At 38.4% G+C, this 16,470-nt stretch overlaps 1 protein-coding gene across 1 annotated transcript in view; it reads left to right on the forward strand.

Moving 5' to 3' along the window:
• The window catches only part of LOC109061377 (CREB-binding protein-like), a 37,147-nt gene that overhangs the window by 5,730 nt on the left and 14,947 nt on the right, over positions 1–16,470 (forward strand). Inside the window, 6 exon segments of the mRNA XM_042719592.1 lie at positions 1,228–1,856; positions 10,630–10,788; positions 13,227–13,470; positions 14,138–14,251; positions 15,513–15,740; positions 16,244–16,334. Coding sequence (XP_042575526.1) covers positions 1,228–1,856; positions 10,630–10,788; positions 13,227–13,470; positions 14,138–14,251; positions 15,513–15,740; positions 16,244–16,334 — 1,465 coding nt within the window.

Here is a 16,470-nt window from a genome sequence, read left to right on the forward strand (position 1 = left end):
ATTCACTGAAAGTCTACATGGCGATAAAGTTGCCAATAGTTTCTGCATTTGCATTATAGAAAAGTAGCATTATTAAAGTTTTAGAAGCAGGTTTTTAAGGAGCACCTTCAAACCACATTCACATGTGCCTGTTGTCTCATTCAGTACCAGTAAACTTTTGTTTATGACTAGTGTGACTAGAATGCATTTTGTGAAATAAAATGTAGATGCTTTGATTGCGTTGTCAGTAATCGTGATCTAGGCCATGTTTTTAAACGTAGTTCTTTGTACACATCAGTCTGAGTGCCATGTTTTTACTGTAAAATGTTTTATTTAAAAAAATGGATAAAGACCCATTCTTTCTATTTTTATGAATTAATGTTTTTTTTATAGCCTTTGTTTATAGGGGCAACCCCTCAACTTCATAACCAGTTCTTCGGCCAGCTGTTTTCTAAATGCATGAACTTGCAAACTTGACTTTATAAAGTATCATGTTTTTAATCTTGAGCTTGCAATTTCATTTATATTTATGCATTCGACGGATGATTAGCGCAGTTTACAGTGCAATCAAATTATACACTTTATCAATATGTGCATTATTTCAGTTCAGGCCAATTCACAGTATGTTATTTTTGATCTGGTGTTTGATTGGAAAGTTAGTCTAGTTTTCTTTTTTATCCCTAAAACTTAAACACACGCTGTTCTCTGTGTGTACTGTATGACTGACTGTGTTGGTCTCAGTGGTGAGGACGTGGACCAGATTGACAGGCAGTTGTTGAAGACTAGGGGGGTACAAGGCTAACAGATGAGCGGCTGGAGTGATTCTTATTTTTAGCCATGAATTTGAGTGCTTCCCGCTGAGAATAAGGAGACATTACAACAGCATCGACTTCCTCACGCAGTTCTCAAACCAAAACACAAAGTTGAGTCTGTGTGTGCAAAGGGTGACCTTTATTAATCCAAACTTTGATTTCATTGTTAACAAGAGTCTAGATGGTCAGGGAAAAGTTAACTGATATGGGCCGAAGCCATTGTTTGGATAAATTGCGTTACATTTCAAATTTACCACCATCTGTAATCATATCGTCAAAATGTACTCTATTCACAAACCATTTCACAGCACAAAAAAAAAAAAAGTACTGTTGAGTGCTCATTAATTATTCATCTATGGGCTAAGTGGCCAAATATTGGCTGAATATTTTTATTTTTGGACCAAACTGATAAATCACTTTTTTTCTCTTTTTCTAGACTTTGTGTCCTTGTTTGACTTGGAAAACGATCTTCCAGATGAGTTGATACCCAACGGAGACCTGGGGCTGATGTCCATGCCCTCTAATGGTGACGGAGGGGTAGGAAGCCGGATGGGGGGCACCGTCCCGGACGCTGCTGCCAAGCACAGGCAGCTTTCCCAGCTCCTGCAGGCAGGGAGTGGCTCTGGTCTGGCTGGAAACCTCAGCCCTCAGTCTGGAATGGGTGGCCAACTGGGTGCCTTGGGGAAGAGTCCTATGGGCCAGGGCTCACCTGGTCACCAGACCCAACCTCCGAAGCCGGTTGGCAACCCTACCGGCCAGGGCAACAACAGTCCGGGTATGGGCCTCAGTGCAGGTTTTAACCCGGCCATGCTGAACAATAACAACCAGGCTCATGGACTCATGGGGCAGAACATGGCTCCGCAGGGGCAAATGATGAATGGTGTGATGGGGCCGGCCGGAAGAGGCAGGGCAGCTCCGGGGATGCAGTACCAGGGTCAGGCCATGCAGGCAGCACCAGGTGCCGGGCAAGGGGGCAGCGTATTGGCAGAGACACTTACCCAGGGTGCACCACAGATGGGGGCACACAATGCCATCAATCCCCAGCAAGCGGGAAACATGAACAAGGTAAGTCGCCATTGCTGTTTTTTATGTCCTGTATTATATAAATTTTCAGTGTGGTTGGGTGTAATAATTCGGTAAGTTAACGAATACAGATAAACACATTGTTTCAGTTTCGACCAGTTTTGTGTACGTGTAGTTTCAGTTTCAACCTATTATTTCCACTACAATTGGTGAAGTAAGAAACTTGTGCTGTTTATGTTACTTGGATTTAGGAAGCTTTACTACTTGTTGCATGACGGTTCGCTTGTTGTTTTGCCATTTTCCATAACATGTATCGAAATGCAAGCCTTTAAAGTGACAGGAAATTGTGGGTTATGTTCAGCTTGAGGTGTGTGGACAGCTTCTGTGACATGCTGTGGTTTATGATGGATATTTTCAACCCTTATAAATATCATTGAATGGGGGAAATAAGAGATGGATAATAGAAACTTCTTTCTACAAATAAAGGTAGTTCATAGAAGAAAAAAAAAGATTTTGATTGGTCGTTTGGAAATTCTGTCTGACACATTGTACTAATACAGATGATTCCTGTTGGCATTTGTTGGGCTTGTTTGGTTTGGTTAATATTGCAGTGGTGCTCAGTTACAGTAGTTGTGTTAGTTTTGGGTTTGTTTAGTGTGGGTTGTTTAAAGGATTAAGAGTCCAAAAAGCTGATAAAAACATCACAATAATCCACACCACTCCAGTCCATCAGTTAATGAAACCATTAGTAATTTAAGACATTTTAACTAAAATATGAGACCTCTGTCAGTAATATTGCTTTCTCCAGTGAAAAGTGGTTTCATCTGAATCAGGAGAGAAATCTGCACAGATCAAGCAAGCGAAAACAGTTCTAAACAAATGTCTGTGCATAAATTTTCATGTTTGGGTGAACCATTTCATTCTTCTGCTCTGCTGCTTATGTTGATTTCACACGTAGACCGTCTCATGTCCATGAAATGTGCATTAAGATAATGAAAGCACTGTAAGTTCTCCCCGTTTTTACATTTGCACAATTCCAAACCAATAAATACACCTAAATGGTTGCTGGCTGGAGCACATAATGCATAGTAGTTTAAGCATTTAATTCTTTGTCCGTTTGCTTACATTTGCATGAATGGATTCTTCATATACATAAAAATAAAGACAAAAAAGTAAGTTCGTTTAATCATTCTTCACAAAATATTGATCTTATTGTGAACAATTCATCCAAGGTTATATATATTTTTTCCCCTCATAATTTTATAACTATATCTACTGGTGAAACAGACTTCTCTTGTAATTGCTCCAGCCAATAAGTCCCATTTTTACAACCAACCTCAAGCTCACATTCACATCCTCCTTAATCCAATCAACAACTGATGAATTGAACCAAGACAGTGTTTAACATGAATCTATGCCTGCTTGAACTTTTCAGACATTTGAAGGAAAGATTGCACAGAAAGGTAGTTGTGGCTATCGCATGTGTCTGACTGTTGTGGTTTTACAGGAAACCAATCGGAAACCAGTGTTCTGCTCGCACTGTGCTTTTGGCACTAGTGAATGCTCTTGTGTTGAGATGTTGGGTTCATATCGAGAAATCAGTCAATCGATGGAGTTTGCAACTGAAATATGGTGAATAACATTACACATGCTGCCAGAGCGATCACAGGTTTCCATATCTGCTGTGTTTGTTTAGAGGTAAATAGATGTGCTGTCGGAAGTGTGGTGTGTGTGTTTGCATTGCACAAAGATTGAGAGTCACAAGAGCAGGTGAAGTGTGTGAGATCAGTCCACAGCGGCGTGCCAGCGCTCGTGTCTGTACTGTCTGTTCGTGCTTAGCTCTCATGTGTCCTGTTCAGAGGAAATCTGCTTTAGATTTTTCACAAGTTCTGTGTTTTCATTTAGTTTTTTCTGGGTTCTGTTCATGGAATAAATCCAGTTCATCATCATAAAGACTGTCTAATCAAATTAATCTTTAAGAGTTTAATGACATCTTAACCACATTTTTAAGCAAATGAAAATATAACTAATGCATTTTAGAGCCAGGTGGTGTGATTTATGTGTGCGAATAGTTTGTGGGATTTTGCTTTTCAGTTTATTTTGTGGTGGGTCGAAACTTGCTGCATTAAATTTGCCATGAAATAATTCACCTGAGTGATAAATCAATAATGATAATTATCGCAATATAATTTTTAAATGATAAAACGATATGAAGAGTTCGATAAATGTTCAATAATGTTTTGCGCCAAAAGCGTAACAAAACCACGCCAACGGTGCCACACGACCGCTTATCCACTCAGACCAAAGTTTAAATGGCAGCGCAAGCTTACTAGAGCAGATGAGTCTTGGTCACGCGAGCAATAAACAGCACTGTGAGATCCAGTGTGAAGTGCTTGAATTCATCAAACAACACAAAAGGTTCACTGATTTAAATTGGTTTAAAGCAGGATGACAGTCCTGACAAACAGAAGAAAAACTGTAGGTTTTACAATCTACAAATCGCCATCATTTATGGATCTACTGTAGTAACACTAACTGCACTGTGGTATTGTGGCAGAAATGTGGGTGTTTATATCGAATTAATCGATTTTTTTGACTATTTTTAATGTATACATGAATTAAATGTATTAAAGGAGTAATGGAATATAATTAGGGCTGTGCAATTAATCGCATGCGATCTTCACGCGCATATCGTCAAAAAAAGTCTGTTCTGTGATTGGTAGTAAATCACCAGCACCTGCTTTCAGATGGAGAAGCATTTAATACACAGAGCGGTAGTTCACTGACAAGCTCGGCAATATCACATTCATAATCGAATGCAATTCATCAGTGATTATGAATGTGATATTGCCTAGCTTGTCAGTGAACTACCGCCATGTTGCCCAACTCATAAGCGCTGCCATTTCTGTTGCATTTGAGAAACATCAAATGGCAAACGAAACGAAAGTGAAACAAAACAGCACAGATGCAACAGTGCTGCGAGATCCAGTGAGAAGCGTTTGAATTCACCACACCGTGATAAGCAGGGTTCGTACAAGGTGCTTAAAGTACCTGAAGTACTTGAATTTGACTTTTTCAAATTTAAGTACTGGAAAACCCTTGAAAACTGCCATGTTTATGAAACGGTACTTCAAAAGTACTTGAGTGTTTAAAAGGCTGTTTAAATGAAATTAGTATTAATTTTTGTTTTCGATTTAAAAAATAATCTTTTCTCACAAAATTAACCATGCAGTGCGTCTGATATAAATACAGAGCCGTTTCTCCCGGCTTTAAGCAGCGCACGAGATATCGCGATATTACTCCTGGAGGTAAAAACTTTTATAGTGATATCATTAAAAAGTTTATAAACCCAAAAACCTTTTATAATGCTACTATTTGTGTTATCATTCTTAGGTTTCAATTGGGAACGTGTATAAAGTCTGACGCGCACTGTATCGTTTACAAGCATGGAGTGCATCTCCATCTCAGCAGCTCGGGACACAAACTCTTCCTCTGCATATGCTGTGAGTTTGGGCTGCTTTAACGTTCATCTGGCAAAACAGTGTGCGTTATCTCACTAAATTTATAAAGTAAATAATTTATAAAACTATGCAAACACAGGAGAATGCATCAACATTTTTATATTATGTGATTTGTTGTACATCGCTATTTCAAAATAAAAGCTCAAACCCTCACTCGGAGTTTGTATGTGGCCAAATATTAAAATTACACGGATTTAGACGCTGTTGAATCAGAGGGCAAAAAGCATTGAGGACTTCCTGTGCATTTCTGCCAAAATAAGAGTTGAGAAAAAGCAAGAACTCCATTCATAAATGTTAGTATTTTAATTTTACTGTTGTTCTATAAAATAAAAAGTAAGACAATAATAATGATGATAATAATTACAGCAGCTCTATTAATACATTTATTATAACGTTCACACATAGTGTTCAAATTGGGATCTGTAATATTTTCTAATGTTTTAAAAGAAGTAGTGTATTACCTAAACAACATAAAAGCAAAATAAATATACCTACATATATCATTCATCAAATAAAATAACTGCACTGTCCGTTTTTTTTTTTCTGTTTGGCTGATGCGTTCGAGGCAGCGCCTGATCACACAGTGCTCACATTCTCCCTCTGGTTGGCCGTCGTCGTTAGCAGTTCTGTTTAATATGGATAGAAGTCTGTCTAATAATCAGATAGAACAGTTAAGCAAAGGAATTAAAATGTACACAAAACTTTTTTATTAAATTTCACAAACCTTGCAAACTTGGTCGAATCCAGTAGTGAGATCTTTTGAGGGGTGTATATGTGACCTGCATGATCGTGTGTTCTGAGTGACTTTTGGTCCGTGCAAATTGAATGCTTTAAACATTAAATAATATAATCCACAATCTCACAGGCAGACGACAGGAAGATATGGAAATTGAGCATATCGCCCAACACTAATGTATCAATTGTTTTGTCAATTTCAGGTGCAGGTACATTAATGTAAATATTTTCGGTGAACTTTCATTGAGAAAAAGGTGTCTGTTCATTGAGAAAAAGGTGTCTGTTCATTGAGAAAAAGGTGTCTGTTCATTGAGAAAAAGGTGTCTATCGATAACATTGTCTGTTGTCTATAGTGTAGGGACGTATGAAGCAGAGCTCACACAGAAGGCAGTTTCAAACCTAGCAGCTTTTTGTTTGCCGACGCGCTAAATTCACATGTACAGCTTGTGAAATCTATTTGTGGGAATCTCACGCAAAACTCCCATTCATGTCTATTCCAATGGAAATGTCTAAATTTGACATGCGAAAATTTGTAGAATGGCGGTAAATGTTACCGTTTTTTATTTTTTTTTTTTTTTTTTTATGTGGGCCAGATCCATTGATTTTATATTACTATTGAATTTTACTGTTTTAAGTCTTTTGTTTTACATTTAAATTATTTGAAGTATATTTGAATTTAAAAGGCATAATTACAGTTGGGGGGAAAAAAAGCTTTTGGCTTCTCTCCTGGGCGCATCGAGCAAAATATTACTTATGCACGTTTCTTCTCAGCAATAAAATAACACAACTGTCTTTGAAAAAAAGTGCATAATGTTTAAAATAATGTTTATAAACCATATATAATTAATAAAATTGCTTAAACAATTAGAAACAAAACATCATGCATGTATGTATAGTTTAATACAAAGGACTTATTTTACCAATCAAAAATAGTACTTTTCTTCATTTAAAAATGAGATGCAGTGGGATAGGGGGAAAAAACACCATAAACTCTTGAGACATGTTTTTTAAATGTTGAACTTGCATTCATTTTACATGGCTTTCTAAACATGCTCTCTTGTTTGAGTGCAACAGTGATAAATGTCCTTATAGAAAATGTGATAAATGTGTTGTGTGAACGGCTTTCAGTTTCGCTGTAAACAACATCATCTCCGCATTGATGTTTTCTTTTTTACGCAATAATTTGAATGAACAACAAAAAAAAGACTAACAAAAGCATTAAAATGCAATGACACTTACATCGTCGTCGCATTTCGTGCGCCACTGATAAGGCAGCCTAACGCACACCTAAAATTTGAATGCAATGTTTTTGAATTTGAATGTAGATTTTTATTTCAAATTTGACAAATATTCATAATTCAAATTTTTTTTTCTGACAGCCCTATTGTATATGGATAAGCACATCTTTTGGTTTGTCTATCAAATTCAAAATAACAAGAGAATTTGTTTTTATTTTGCTGATTTATTTGTATAATATAAAAATGGAAATCTGCCATATGTCTATTAAATGTATAGATAATTTGTTGTTGTAGTTGAGAGCTCTGTTTGGTGTCACAACAGAAATTTTCGTTTTTACTGAGAAACCTAACAATGAGAATATAGTATGTTAAAAATATACCACAATAAGGACTGCCCGATGGCCTGGGGCCAGCGTGAGAGACGTTCGGGACAGTAGACGGATTTGTCACTTGCCCGATCGGGCCACTGCAGCGTCGTCACAATATTTTATCATCTGTATGTGTTTTAGAAGACTTAAAGTTTATTTTTAATTCAAAAGATTAAAAAGCATTTGGCGCGAAAGACAGCTCCTTTCAGTATTCACACATTGTGTTCTGTGTGAACAGCGTGCGCACAGACAGCCGTGTCTCTGACACTCTCGAGCTTCCAGAACGGTCAAATACATACAAAAGTATGTCAAAATGCACGTCCAGGCAATAACTTTGTAGCTTTAACAATAAATAATATATTGAATTTATAGACGTTTCATCGGGCGCACGTGCCTGGCCCAAAGTTAACTTCCGGTCTTTGTTTGTTTATCAGTCTGGCTATGGCGCCATCTACAAACACAGTTAAAATTAAGGTGATGAGTAGACTGATGTTGGGCTCAGGTGGTTGTGCTGTGGGATGGGTTTCCCATACATTTATTTATTTGTGGTGCTAACAATAGCAAAATTGACCAATTTTCCAAAAGGATTCGTTGAATAAACATGAGCACGTACTGCACGTTTAAAAATCAAAACGAGGCACTAGGGATGGGCGATATATCGAATGCGATTGTCACGCGCATTTCATCAGTAAAGCCGGTTCCCTGATTACCGCTAAATCTCCATCACCTGCTTTCAAATGGAGCGGCATTTAACATACAGAGCTGTAGATCACTGACAAGCTACACAATATCACGTTCATTATCGCAGATGAATCGCCTTCGATATTGAACGCGATACTGCTTGTTTTTATATCGCTGTACTTCTGAAGGTAGACTATTTTTAATTAGTCTATTAAATTTTCTATGTCATTTTCATTTCATCTTGCATGCTATATGTCTGATAAAGCAGTGTTAACCGGAAGTTAAGTTAGGGCCACAAAAGCGCACATGCATTTGTTCATGTTGTTGCCGTTGAAACCGTCTATACACTGGAGTACAGATGCACCAATCTACCGGACATTTTTGTGCTATAGGCCTATATTTAATTGTGCTATTACTTGTAATTTGTTCGTTTGTTCTTATTTACTGACAGTTTCTTGTTTTTAATAATGTTTAAACTTTATATTTGTTTATTTTTGGCTAGTGATTTTTGTTGTGGTATCGAAATTGTATAGGGAGAATTGTAAAATGTAATTATCTAAAATATTAATATATAAATATATAATATAAGCTTATATTTTAGAATACAAGATAACAGATCAAAAACAATGATAACAGCAACTATTTTATTTTTTGTGGCAAGGCCAGTGAAAATATTGGCAGGGCAAGTAAAAAAAAAAAAGACCAGGCCAGTAGAAAAAATCCTTAGTGTTGATCTCTGGAGTGAAAGTGAGAGAATGACAGGCAGCGGAGATGTGTATTGCTCATGACAGGGAGATCCTCAGTGTGGCACGTTCAGCAGCGGCGCGTGCAGCGCTAATGGCTGCAGGCTCGCATTAGTGATGGTGGGGGATGGGCCGGTTTACAAACGCTGCTGGAGGAGCTCTAATCTGATGCTCCGCTGCAGAGCCATCCTGTGAAAGCATCACTGAAAAGTGCTCCAAGTAACTCAGGTTTAATGCAGTTATTCATCCACATGCACTTCATTTAGTATCAGCAAATAATAGATTAAATCAAATCAAAATGGAAAATTCTTATTTTTTAATGGAATACTGTAGTGTTTATTATTAGTAATTTATCTGTGCACTACATTATTTTTTTAAAATTCATGTGCCCTCATAATCTTTAATCAAAAACGTTAAACGCCCTCCCCGTTAACTTAAAAAAAAAAAAAAAAAAAAAGTTAAATGAAAATGCTATTTAAAAAAAAAATAATAATTAATGCTCCACAATTCATAATCATTAATCCTCTGATGAACCTGCTCCATATTATTTCTATTGGTGAATGACATCAGAGATTTTTTTTTAATATTTTTTACATTATTTTGAAGTAACTTGAGCATGAAACGTATAATTTTAGCATTAAAAAAAATTATTCTGCTGATGCAAAATATTAAAGTACTGTTCAAAAGCTTGGGGTCAGCAACTCTTTTAATAGAAATTAAAACTTATTCAGCAAGGGCAAATTAAATTGATCAAAAGTGACAGTATATACAATTATGATGTTAAAAAAATGCCTTTCAAATGAATGCTGTTTTTTTTCTTTTTTACTTTCTGTTCTAATTGCCATTACATTTTAAAATGTATTCAAATTAGGGGTTGCACCGACTAAACCTTCAGACAGTAGCGTGTACATCTTGTGCAGATCGCATGCACACAGAATCATTCAGTGCGCAAATGTATTGTCAACACTGTTCTGTGATTTCTCAAAATAGCTCTATATATTTTTTCTAGTTCTATAATTTACTTCTTAACTAAATCCCACAACTTTTTACAATATTACAACAGTATTACTGTTTACTTTTTGATAAAATAAATCCAGCCTTGGTGAGAATAAGAGGAAAATCTATTTAAAAAATCTTACCAACCCCAAACTTCTGAACAGTAGTGTAAAAGTTTAAACATTGTATTATATCAGTGCATCTTTGGTTTGGTGTTTTTATGGAGAGCAGACACCATTTTCTCAAGCTCTCCCCTAAAAGCAAGTCGGTCTCTACTGCTCGTAAGTGAGAGGGCGGATGTTACTGAGCAGCTGATGACAGTATCTTTTAGTACACTCTTTGACCTATGAATGTTTGGCTCGACAGCGTCTACTCTACACTGGCAGAGAGCAGGACCTTGTGCCTGTGTAACACCTTGCCTGTTCCCTATGAATTTAAATTAAAACGCTACACTGGCAGCCCTTTTGAGCCATTGTTTCATGAACGTTCAGTGAGGTTTACAGATGCTGACAGGTTTTTTTTTTCCTCCATAGATGGGTCTTACAACTGCTAACGGCCCGTTCGGGCAGCAGTATGCACAGGGTTCGGTCCAGCAGATGTCCACTGGATTAAACGCTCAGATCCAAAACAAGGCAGCTCTTCCCAACAGCCTCCAGCCTACCCTGAAGGGTGCTTCCAGCGTGCCAAATCTGGTGAGTAACCCTCAATGTTAATTTTGACAGGCTTTTTTGATTTAGTCTTTATCTTGAGACGAAAATGCTTAATAGTCTTGGTCACATTTTATTCATTTGAGTCTTTCTAGTTTTATTCAACAGAAAGTCATTGCATTATCAACTTTTAATCAAACCGCAGTAACCAACATTTATTTTGGTAGCTATTTTAGTGACGTGACATACAGCCAAGTATGGTGACCCGTACTCAGAATTCGTGCTCTGCATTTAACCCATCCAAAGTGCACACACACAGCAGTGAACACACACACGCCGCGAACACACACCCAGAGCAGTGGGCAGCCATTTATGCCATCAGTGCCTTGCTCAAGGGCACCTCATTCGTGGTATTGCTGGCCCGAGACTCGAACCCACAACCTTAGGGTTAGGAGCCAAACTCTCTAACCATTAGGCCACGACTTCCCCCTATATATATGTAGACTTCAAACAAAAATAGTCATTAATTCTTCTCTCTTTAGACCAAATCAGGTAAGCCAATGAGAAATTTGAATCAAGGATTGAATTTGGTAAAACTTGAATAAATTATGAAAATTTTCATTTTTGGGTGAACTGTCCCTTTAACCTGTTAGCCAAGTTCCTTACTTCAGTGTGCTACACACTAGGGGTGTGCCGGTTTCAGAATTGGTGATGACGGTTATGACGTGAGTCAAATGTGACGGTTTATAACATAACCGTCGGGGGGGGGGGTTATAGTTATAGTTTGAATAAACGAGCAGACACTGATTAGCTACTTGCTCTACGTTTATTTAAAATCATCAGCAAGACAACTAGCAGTGAATGTGCTTTCCATTAAATGAATCACACACAGTGAACAAATCCTTAACAAAAAAAAAAAAAAAACTTTGCAATGAACATGCTTTGTTTTAAATAAATCACACCCAGTAAACAAAACCTTTTTAAAAAGTAGGCTACTTGTAACAAATACCGTTTTTCCACATATTCTCAAAACAGGCTCATCAAGATTTTCTGGTTTTCCGTTGCCATCTGGTTTAAACCCGAAATTTGCCCATATAGGCGATGTAACATTTTTTTTCGCAACGAGATCCATCGGTTTTGGTTTTACCTTTCTTCACGAAGTTTTAATTTGAGCCGGAACATGTTCCGTCACCTCCGACGTTGGATCCGGAACATTTTTTATTGGATCCGGCACCTCAGTCCTATGTCACTATGGGAAATTAATCGCCTAAATTAAAAAAAAAAATTAATATTTGTGTAGTGTTAAATGTTGTTATCGATAGAGATACGCAGATGGGGTATTATTTCATCCGCAACCACATCACAAAATTCATCATCCGCGCCAACGTTTTTTGAGCAAATTTCAAAGCCGCACCCGCCCGCCATCCGCTGATTGTTTTGCGGTCTATGGACGATGCAATGCTTTGCTGATGCGAGCCGCAAAAAAAGCCCTTGTCTGTTCTAGAAAGGATGCAGCAAAGATATTTAATGCTAATGTATGAGGCATTGGCCTACGCTGAGTTTAATTTATGATGAGATGCGCTCTAGTTCACAGTGCAGTGCAAGTGAACGCAGCGCGCTGGCGCTTCCATGTCACGGTTATCATTGTCTGCTATATTGTCTGCTTTTTATTTATTAAAATACATGCAATTGGTTGATGAAACATTTATTAAAATTAAGATAAAATTTGTACAAAACGAAATTTGTTTATGTTCACTTAATCCATAACCGACTGTATTTACGTGATACTCTACATGATAGACATTTGGACTGCTGTGTGTGTATTTTAGCACTGAGAACTGATTGTGCACTGTATAAGAACAGAAGAGGTGGAGCATGCGCGAGAGAGAGCACTTCTATCAGCGTGATTCCGCCTATCCCACCTTCACTAACTTTAAGTCAATCAACAACGAATTGTGACTCCAGGGAAAAACGGGATGTCTGGTCACCTTATCCCTACCCCTTCGGGTGCTGAGGCCATTGTTTCAGATTGCTAGTTCGCGTTTTGGTGGCCTATCCATCCACTGCGCCTGCCATATTGAGACTAGATATGCAAACGCCCCTTATCCGATTGCAAATGCGATTTCAATGACAGGGACACACATTTTGAAAGACAAGACAGTAGCCTATAGGATGTATTTTGAATGTCTGGTATATCCTCAAATAATAAGACAGAATATGACGCAAAGAGTGGATAAACTGGACCGTTTACAAATAAGAAATTTTAAAACAATTCTGTGGTGTTGAGGCCAAGACGACAGAACACATTGTTTTGATTAAGGCGTAAAATGGACGCTTAACACCTCAACGAATAAAATCACAACTTTCAGCCTCTTGTGGCTTGAGGCTTTATCTAACCAACTGAGAATATTTAGAAAGATTTGTTTCTTTATATAATAACAACCGAAATGGAGCTTCTATCTAATTAAAACTCTTCCCTCCAGCTGCAGCAGCAGGTGCCCTCGGTGGGCATGGTCCCGGGACAGGGGGTGTCAGCAGGCCCCACGGCCGACCCAGAGAAGCGCAAACTGATCCAGCAGCAGCTGGTCCTGCTGCTTCACGCCCACAAGTGCCAGCGGCGAGAGCAGGCCAACGGCGATGTGCGCGCCTGCGCCCTGCCCCACTGCCGCACCATGAAGAACGTCCTCAACCACATGACCCACTGCCAGGCGGGGAAGTCCTGCCAAGGTGAGAGGCAAAATGAGACCAGTTATGTTAATGTATAACTGGACTCTGGCACTTTAACCCAAGCTCTGAATTTTATAGAAATCATGGTCTGTCATCTCTGAGTCGATGTGAAAGTGCTTGTGTATTCCTCCGTCTCTCTTTGTCCAAAACCATATTTCAGTGATGACTGTACATCTCAGTGTTGTTAAACTGTCTGGCCAGGCACTCAGGCTTCATGTAAACTTGGGAAGTCAATCGTGGCTCTTGTGGTCTCACTGTCTGGAACGTCGAAACCCCTTTTATTCCTTGACATGATTTCATTTGGGCGGAGTGTTTTATTACAGTGTGAAGAACAAATGTTGAGAAGTCTTGCTCATCAAGAGTGTTATGTCTGATTTATTAGTTGTGCTTGTTAAGATGAGCATGATTATTTATATCGCTCTTGAATACTTGGCTTACACTGCAGGAGGGACCTTAATATCATAAGGCATTTTTCATCACCCATTTTGCACATTTCCACAGCAGAAACTGAGATGGAGAAACTGTTTAAATAACCAAGTTGTCGCAAAACTACATTGCTTTCATTATAATCAACCATGCTATATTGTTTTTAATTCACTCTGAATTCTTTTAAGTTGTGATTGCTCGGTATTGTCATTTTTAATTATTTTTTTCTCCATTTCAACAGTGGCTCACTGCGCCTCCTCTAGACAGATCATCTCGCACTGGAAGAACTGCACCCGGCACGACTGCCCCGTCTGTCTGCCCCTGAAAAACGCCAGCGACAAGAGAAACCAGCAGCGTAAGTCACGTTCTCATTTAAAATAAACCACCTGCATCGATACATTCTCTGCATGAGCTTATTTTCCAAGCAGGATCTTGATCATATTTTCATAAATCAAGTTTATACTTCATGCTACAACATGGTAACACTGCATATAAAACAAACAAACAAAAAAGTTCCTAGCACTATCATGTGATTAGTACAAATAACTAAATATTTTGTATAAATGTTTATTCTCTTATTAGGGCCATTGAGATTTTTTTTTTGCAATTTGATCAATGCAAAAAAAAGTGAAAATGAAAATCAAAATTTCTGCCCTGATATATAAAAAAATGACTATTTTAAAAGTATAAAAATATCTACATTAATGATTTAAATGTATAAACTTTAAGGGGTTTGTTACTCTACTGATTGTGTGTATGCATCTCATGCTTTGAGATACGGGGTGTTCAGATGAGTGCTGCCGCCTGTAGGTCGTGTGTGCAGCTCGGCTGCGCTCTGAATGTGAAAGCACGAGACCAGCAGCGGATTCCGGCAGGCAGCGGGACTGTAATCTGACACTGCGGGGGAGGGGCTCCACCCCTGGTTTTTCACAGGGGGCGGGACACACAGAGCTCCCGCTCTCTGATTGGACAGACGAACACTGACTCGTTTAAATCCCCCTGTAGTGGCAACAGAAGCACGCTCTCTCAGTGTCTCTTGCAGTTCTGTTATCTGCCGCTGCTCGAAGTGCTCTGTGTTTGCAAAATGGCTATTCCACTTCAGTCCCTTCTGTTTCCAGATCAAGTAGAATTACTGCAAGCTTGCAATTATTCCGAATAGAAATAATTCCTGAAATGCATTACGTTTCAAGGCAAGACAATCCAGATGACTAGGATAAATTAACTGATGGATATCACCATACTGCCCCAGTTGACTGATTACATTACATTATTTTATTTTTTTTAGTACTGCATATTTTCTTAAATGTCATGTTTAATTTTTTTAATTATATATGCACTAATTTTGCATATACTTCCAGAAAAGAAATCTAAACAATGGATAAACCCAGATTCAAAGTTATTTTATTTAGTGGACAAATTAAAGTTGGAGCAGAGGGGATTTTGGATATCTCTCTTTATCAACAGTCAGATAAAAATAAATGTTTACCTTGTTTTTAGGAATAAAATATGTAAATCAGGTGAATTATATATAACAAAATCCCTCTGCAAAACCTTTGTAATATATGAATAAAAGTAGTTTGATTTGATTTAACAAACATTGTTTCTTCTATTTGCAGCGATGCTGAGCTCTCCTAACACTGGCATGCAGGCTGCGCTGGGCCCTGTGGGCACGAGTCAAACTGCTACGCCTGCCATCAGCAGCGGCACGCACATAGACCCCAGCTCTATGCAGCGGGCGTACGCCGCACTCGGCCTCCCGTACGGGAACCAGCCGGCTGCGCAGACACAGGTCGCAGGACAGCAGCCCACCCAGCAGCAGCAGATGCGCTCCATGCCTGCACTAGGTATCAACTTCAGTTCGCAAGGAAATCTAAAAAGTGTTTTTTGAGGAAGAGCTGAATATTTATTGCGAACAATACAATGTTCCATGTTCATTATTAACATTGAAAGCTGCTGTCATTCTGTAACTTCATCTTGCATCATATTGATTGCTGTGAGCCATTTACTAAACATGCACACTAGTGCATCAAAATTTTATTGCATAATTATATTTACTAAATGCAATTTATCAAATATCTTTAAACATGCCCACAAGTGCATTAGAATATTTAATGCATAATTGTGTTCTATGCAATTTATCAAATATCTTTAAGCATGCACAAGTGCATCAGAATATTTGTGTAATTAGATTTGCTAAATGCATGGGTAAAGATCAAAATTGGTGCATCATGGTCTATAAACAATAGATTTAATTGCATCTGCTGTCAGTATGCTTTGAAACGTCATGCTGCTCCTCATATTGTGTATCCATGTGTAACCCCTGTCTGGTTTCCCGCAACATCTTCAGGCACTAACCAGATGAACATCGGCGGTAACGGTATGGCTGATCAGACGAACCTTCACACTGATTCCTCTCTCCCCTCATCCCTCAACAACAAGTGAGTCTCTTCACCTTCACCCCTCACCTTTAACCTCTCACACACACTGCAGAGCAGGAAGTGCTCATCTATAGAGTCCAGCAATGTAAGAGAGCAAACAATATCATTGTAGAATGATTTTACAGCAATTCTGTAG

This window comes from Cyprinus carpio, chromosome B3, assembly GCF_018340385.1.
Source record: "Cyprinus carpio isolate SPL01 chromosome B3, ASM1834038v1, whole genome shotgun sequence".
Taxonomy (NCBI): domain Eukaryota; kingdom Metazoa; phylum Chordata; class Actinopteri; order Cypriniformes; family Cyprinidae; genus Cyprinus; species Cyprinus carpio.